Source organism: Equus caballus, chromosome X, assembly GCF_041296265.1.
Source record: "Equus caballus isolate H_3958 breed thoroughbred chromosome X, TB-T2T, whole genome shotgun sequence".
In the NCBI taxonomy this organism is placed as follows: domain Eukaryota; kingdom Metazoa; phylum Chordata; class Mammalia; order Perissodactyla; family Equidae; genus Equus; species Equus caballus.
The window spans coordinates 100,721,852-100,728,877 of NC_091715.1; the positions used below are offsets into that span (position 1 = coordinate 100,721,852).

Consider the following 7,026-nt stretch of genomic DNA (forward strand, 5'->3'; position numbering starts at 1 on the left):
AAAACATTGGGGGCCAAGTATACCATAGGGTCTTGGGTAAGTCATTTCCCCTGTTCTAGCTGTTTTTGGAAAGTACCTCTCAGATAGATCTAGGGGTTAATGAGATCCAATCTAGGAAAACACATATGATAAAACGTCATAAAACTAAATACACACATTTACACACAAAGGAGTGCATGTAAAATGGTGAGATCTGAGTAAGGTCGGTGGATTATATCAATGTCAATTTTCTGTTTGTCATATTTTACTGTAGTTATACAAGTTACCGTTGAGGGAAAATGGGTAAAGGGCATAAGATCTCTCTGTCGTTTCTTACAACCACATGTAAATCTACAATTGTTTTAAAAAAGTTTTTTAAAAGGCATAGTTTTTCTCCTCTAGGGAACTAAGAAAACTCACCCAACTGAAGGCTTACTGTGTGCTAGGTATTGGGAAGGTGGCTTTACACGAATCACCTCTAAGATAAAAATATTTTCTCTGGTTTGCCCTGAACAGAAGGGTTGCCTGTTGACCTGGCATCCTATGCAGTGTAATGTTTGTCCAAAATTTTTCTCTTTTTTTTTTTTTTTGGTTTCTGTTTTTTTAGGTATGCTTTTTGGTGAGGAAGATTGAACCTGAGCTAACATCTGTTGTCAACCCTCCTCCTTTTTTCTTTTCTCCCCAAAGTCCCAGTATATAGTTGAATATCCTAGTTTTAAGTCCTTCTAGGTCCTCTATGTGGAATGTCACCACAGCACGGCTTGATGAGCAGTGTGTAGGTCCACCCCCAGGATCCGAACTGGCGAACCCTGGGCCAGTGAAGCAGAGTGCTGAACTTAACCGCTACACCACCAGGCCTACCCCCCAAATTTTTCATTTTTAAACAATGTATTATTATTATTACTGATATTTACATTAAAGTAAGCCAGAATGGGTTTAGTGAAGCTTGTTTACGTGTATTAGTTTTCTAGAGCTGCTGTAACAAATAACCACAAACTTGAAGGCTTAAAACAATACACATTCATTCTCTTACAAGAGTGTAAGTCAAAAGTCTGAAATCAGTTTTACTAGGCTGAAATCAAGGTTATGGGCAGGGCTGTGCTCCCTCTGGAACCTCTAGGGGAAAATCCATTTTCTTGCCTTTTCCAGCTTCTAGAGCTCTATTCCTTGCATTCTTTGGCTCATGGCCCTTTCCTCTGTGTTTGAAGACAGCAGCTTAGCATCTTGCTTCAGTTGTCACATTGCCTTCTTCTGTAGTAAAATCTCCCTCTGTGTCCCTCTTATAAGGACACTTGTAACTGTATTTATGACCTGTCTGGATAATCCAGAATATTCTCCCAATCTAAAAACTCTTAATCACATTTGAAAAGTCTCTTCCCTAATTCAACATAATTAACATATCTCTGTCGAGGACAACTTGCAGAGTACCCACTGTTAAAATGAAGTAAATTCATGCAGGGGCAGTTAGAGCTGGCTCCTTTTTGTCTTGAGTGGTAATGAGAAAAACGTTTGATGCTGCTACCCCTGCTGGTTATATGTGATTAGCTAGTTGGGCCATGACCCCTGCCAAGGACCTCCAAAATGCATGAAAGTGCCAGCCTACCAACCATAAGATCAGAGGAAAACATGGGAAATCATAAGTTAAATGTATGTGAAATACGTGTGGGAAGTGAAGGCTGAGCTGTCCTGCTGTGGAGCATGAACATTCTTGGTACAGTGGTTTTATCATTTATTATACACTATAAATCTACATCTATATGTATTTTATTGTTGGGAATGATTCTTTAACTTTTCAATAAGAAACAAAAGTGCATATTGAATGGAAAATTAAGTAACATATTTTGTATTCTTGGGAAAGTTGATGAAAACGTTTAACTTGCACAAAATGTTTGCTGACATTTACCATGCACCAAGAGGACTGTAGTGATATTATTTACCTCAGGAAAACTTAAATCTGCAAACCTGCTGAAGAAACATTTGCATCTACTTCAGAAGGTAGTAGTTATTTTAAGAAGAATGTGTCAATTTAGTACATACAGATGCAGAAGTTGTGTCGACTTCTCATTCTATGAGCAGAAATTCTAATTTAGATCAAACTATTTTTCTTCTCATTTAATTATACAAATTTTGAATTCCAAGTTTCTGCGTGCATGTTCAAAAATAGGAGTAACAGCTGTTAAAATGTTGACTTCATTAGCAAAAGAACTTAGCAAAATAATTATTGATGATAATTTACAATCAGCATCGTCAGATGATTAAAAGAGAAAATCAGTTAATGCCAACAGTGATTTGATATTACTTTCATTAAAATTCACGGAATAATAATAGTAACATTTTTTTGGAGGTTCATACTGATGAAAGGGTAACATCTAGCCTTGTTACCAATGGCATTGTTAATTTGGTTAAAAAATTCAACACAGGATAAAATGACTAGTTATGTGGTGATAATGTAAATACACATCTTGGTAGCACAAACCATTTTAGAAAGATCAATGTTTTACTAAATTAAGAAACAGTAGCAGAAATATAATTAGAATTGGGTGTGTTGCACATAACATAATTGTGTAAATAAGATGTGGTATTTTGCAAATAAAATAGAAATAGTGCTTCCCATATTTACACATACACTCGTACACACATACAGTGTGTGTGTGTGTGTGAGCATGTGCCCGTCACTACACTGTAGAAGCTAAAATACTGGCAATTTTCCAGTTCTTGGGTTGAGTGGTGGCTTCAGAAATGTGAAAGAGAAAAAGAAAGGGAAGGGAAGAGAAAGAAGAGGGACCAGCATGGGTTACTTAGGAGTGTTGTGAACCAAGGGTTTTGATGGGTCTGTGCATCTGTGGCCCATTTTTAAAAATATTTTAATGCTTTCTTTTTTTTAGCTGCCTGGCATTCTCTCTAGACGAGAACAGGTCAGAACTGATGGAGTGTAAGTTTCCAAAGTGAAGAGAAGTAAACGGAGAAGGCGAGAACGAAGTTGGTGAAAGTAGTTTGGGGTATAAAGATTTCGAGGCCCCTGAGGGACATTCAGGCAGCGGTGTCCAATAGACAGTTGACAAAGAGGGTCTGAGGTCCGGGGAGGCAACAGCCTGGAGAAGAAATCTGGGAATCATCTGTGCTTGGAGGGAAATGAACAGAGATCACCCAGGAGAGAGGAAGCTCAGGAACACCGCCACTCAAGGTGGCAGCGCAGCTTCCTAGTGGGCACCACCACCTGGGCCCTGGAGTTAGGCCAAGCCGGTCTTGAAAGCGGGCTGTGGGGCTCAGTTGCTGAGCGCTCTTGGTCAAGTCAGGTACCCTTCCTGTGATCAGCTGTCACACCCAGGGATCATGAGCATCTCAGAGGGATGCTGCGCAAGGACCTGAGATGAGCAGGTAAAGTACCTGCGATAAGGAAGTCGCCTCCCTCCTGCTCTCTCGGTGACTCCCTCTTGGCCACCCGCACCCCCCACCCCCCCGCCACGGTCCACAGCTGCCGGTCCCTCGGGGATGGGGTGGGGGGGGCGGGGCGGGGGCCGAGCCGGGTGACGCGGCGCTCACGTGACCGGCCGGGCGCCGACGTGGGCAGCAGCCCGCGCACCCGCCCGCCGCCCTGCGGTCCCGTCGCCGGCGCCAAACCGGCTCCCGGAGCTGCCCGGGCGGCGGGCGAGGGGCGAGCGGGCTTCGGCGAGCCCGAGGCGGTCCCGGGCCCGCAGGTCAGTGTGGAGGTGGGCGCTGCCGGCAGCCAGGGGCAGGGCTGGAGGTGGGTGGGAGTAGGATCCGGGAGCAGCGGGGAGGGGCCGACGAAGGGGTCCAGGAGATGGGTGAGGAGGGGGACGGGGCGCGGGCAGTGGGGAGGGAGGGTCGACCCCGCAGCGGGCCCCGCCGCCTTCTCCTCAACGCCCCTCCTCTGCGCCCTCCATCTATTTTCGAGCCTGCGATGGGGAGGGGAGGGGGCGCCCCCGCAGTGCGACAGTGAAACGTAGACACGTTCTGCCAATAACCCCTCTCACACTCTTCGCCTATGAGGAAATAGCGACCTCCGCGAAAAGCGCGGGGGGTGGGGGCGGGTTGCCTGCAGGGGAGGGGGACACAGAGACCCAAGCAGTTTGGAAAGCATCCTGGTCTGGCGCCCGAGGCCTGAAAGGTAATGGCGGCTGGGATGCAGGGGAAATAGGAGAGGGAAACGTTGGATGATGAGGGCTCGGACTCAGAAAAGAAACCTCAGTGCCCTGAGCGTGCAGCCCCTGCCCCTGTCTGCTCTCTGTCTGCAGGTCTTCCTGTCTGTTCCCAGCACTCTGCTAGGCTAGAAAAGGAGGAAGCTGTCCAGAATCCCTGCAGGTCAGTGAAAGCGGGGAGGGGCCCCAGACGGGGACCCGGGGGAGGCGGGTGGAGGGCATGGCCTGGGCAGAATTTGAGGGCCCCACTCGCATCCCACCACCACACATATAATAGACACGCACGCCGCCACACTGAAGGATGGTGCAGAAGGTGGTAGGGCCTGCCAGGGAAAGGGTTGGCTCTGGTGTGTGGGAGGAGTGATGGGGGTAAAGGGGTGGGCAGGAGGCACACTTGGAGGCCGAGGCTGGTCAGGGGAACCCTGACAGGGGACGAGATGCAAGTACTATCCAGACCCACATTCCACCCTCAGTCTCCTTTGTCTCCTCTCCCCCTCACCCGCAGGGCAGGGTAAGGAGGGGAAATCTCAACATGGAAAACCTCTGCACTGAAAATGAAGAAATGCTTGAGAACCAAGGAAAGATGGGAAACAAAGAACAGCCACTGGATATGAGAAAGCCCGAAGTAGCTTGTAGTCTGGAAGACAAGGAGAAGTTAGAAAAGGAGGGACAGACAGATCACAAGGGAAAGACAGAAGACGAGGAAGTACTAAAGGATAAGGAGAAGCCAGAGAGTGAGGCAAAGCCAAAAGAAGGAGGAAAAGCAGAGAGCGGAGGAAAGACAGAGAGCCAGAGAAAGCCAAAAGAAGGAGGAAAACTAGTGAGTGAGGGAAAGCCAAAAGAAGAAGAAAAGCCATCCAGCGAACCAAGGGCTGCAGGAAAGCGCCCAGCTGGGGATGATGTACCCAGGAAAGCCAAGAGAAAAACCAACAAGGGGCTGGCTCAGTGCCTCAAGGAATATAAGGAGGCCATACACGATATGCATTTGAGCAATGAGGAGATGATAAGAGAATTTGATGAGATGGCTAGGGTGGAGGATGAGGTGAAGAAAACCAGACAGAAATTGGGGGGCTTTATGTGGATGCAAAAAAGCTTACAGGACCCCTTCCACCCGAGGGGCCCAAGGGAACTCAGGGGTGGTTGCAGGGCCCCACAAAGGGGCTTCGAAGACATTCCTTTTGTGTAGTACTCTGGCCTGCATGGGCCAGGCCCTGTGCTTTAACCTTAGGCTAAAGGTGTCACTCTTGTTACCAGCAGCCTTTTGATCCAACTACAGTGCTCTATCAGTAGGGGATTTTCACCCTTGTGCATTGCAAAGACGTTATGATTCTTGGAAAAATAAAGCAGCTTACAGAATCATCTACAGAATCAGTCCACTTTTGTAAAAAAAGAAATTTATGTAGTACATCTATGCACAGGAAAAATAGTTTTATTCACTAAAAGGTTAACAGTGGTTTTTGGAGTTGTGAGACTGTGGGTGATTTATTTTCTTTGTCTTCTTTCTGCTCATCTGTTTATTTTTTCCTAAAGAACACAGATTACTTTTCTCATAAGGAAATACTAAAATATAAAAAAGGGAAACTGTACACCTGTTCAGTGAGTTTATGAAGGCAGTGGAGACACTTAAAATTCTTATTGTCAGAACTTAAAATGATATGTAAAACTCACATTACCTCTTGACTCATATCTGGAGGAATAAACCTGGCAGTTATAACAGATTCATTGCCGTAAAGAACAGTCTTGTCATCTATGAAATTGGGATAATACTTGCCTCACAGGATTGCCAAGTGAATTAGATGAAGTACTGAATACATGAGCTGTGTTGGGCTGGCTTCTACCTTTTTCCCTACTCTAGCAGGACCAGGACCCCATCAGACACTTGGAAGAGGGTTAAGGTACATCTCACCTGTGCTTAGGAATAAGCAAGGTGGGTGCCACCCTCCCCTAGGTACTGCTGTGTCTCCTGGGCACTGTGTCCCTTCTCAGGAGTCCTGCACTCCATTAAGGCCCCCACTGCAGCTGATGGGCTGCTGTCTCCAGGGTGACAAACCCCAATTGATTTCCCTGGAGTCCCCAGTGAGCCCCAAACCTGCTTCACCCTATGACACCTGTAGAAGTGAAGATAAAGACTTTTTCCTTAGAGTTATGCTTACCCAAGTGGGTAACACCTCAGTGATGCTTCCGCCCCAATGGATTTCAGATTTTTTTAGCAAAACAATCCTTTATGTTTGTTGCTTTGAAAGTTTGTTCTTGCATGCAGACATTTCTCCATCAGATTCAGATATGGGAGGCTGGGATAAAATTTGAGTGGCACACACTGTTTTTCTCCTCTGTCAGTGCCTTGTTTGCTTGTTCCTCTTTCCTTAGAGGAAATTATCTCCTAGGAAACTCCTTCCAGGACCCACCTTACAAGGTTAGCACACCTACCCACACTTGTGGTCTTTAGAGCATCGCTACTCAAATGGTGGTCCACGGACCACTGCATCAGCATCATCTGATAGATAGTTAGAAATGCAGACTCTCAGGTCCCCATCCCAGACCTACTGAATTAGAATCCTCATTTTAACAAGATGTGCAGGTGATTTCTGTGCACATTACAGTTTGAGAAGCACTGGTTTATAAGGAGACTCTATACTTAGCCTCCTCACTTCCACTTTCACATGAAATATTTGCCTAGAAGGATAAATATATGTGTTACATAAGATACACATCACAGATTATTAAATAGACCTGTGTTTGTCAAACTTCAGTTCCACACCCCCTGCGTTAGTAGAGCCTGAAACAAATTCAGTGAGTCAAGACCCACAATTTTTTAATGAAGTAGGGTAGAATAGAATTGATTAGAGCCAAATAGTAAATATCAGACTACATTGTGGGTAGGAAGGGT

General features: G+C 45.9%; 1 protein-coding gene across 6 annotated transcripts; it reads left to right on the forward strand.

Annotated features, from left to right (window-relative positions):
- The first annotated feature begins 3,336 nt into the window (after window positions 1-3,336).
- On the forward strand, window positions 3,337-5,498 carry TCEAL2 (transcription elongation factor A like 2). 6 transcript variants are annotated; one of them, XM_070258714.1, is made up of 3 exons: window positions 3,337-3,357; window positions 4,236-4,302; window positions 4,645-5,498. In XM_070258714.1, the coding sequence occupies exon 3, from the start codon at window positions 4,672-4,674 to the stop codon at window positions 5,323-5,325; it is 654 nt and encodes a 217-aa protein (XP_070114815.1). In that variant the 5' UTR covers window positions 3,337-3,357; window positions 4,236-4,302; window positions 4,645-4,671; the 3' UTR covers window positions 5,326-5,498. The 6 variants fall into 6 exon arrangements, with proteins under 6 accessions (XP_070114815.1, XP_023489399.1, XP_023489400.1 ...); XM_023633631.2 differs by lacking the exon at window positions 3,337-3,357 and adding an exon at window positions 3,505-3,677; XM_023633632.2 differs by lacking the exon at window positions 3,337-3,357 and adding an exon at window positions 3,531-3,677 and having other exon boundaries at window positions 4,650-5,498.
- Window positions 5,499-7,026: the final 1,528 nt, after the last annotated feature.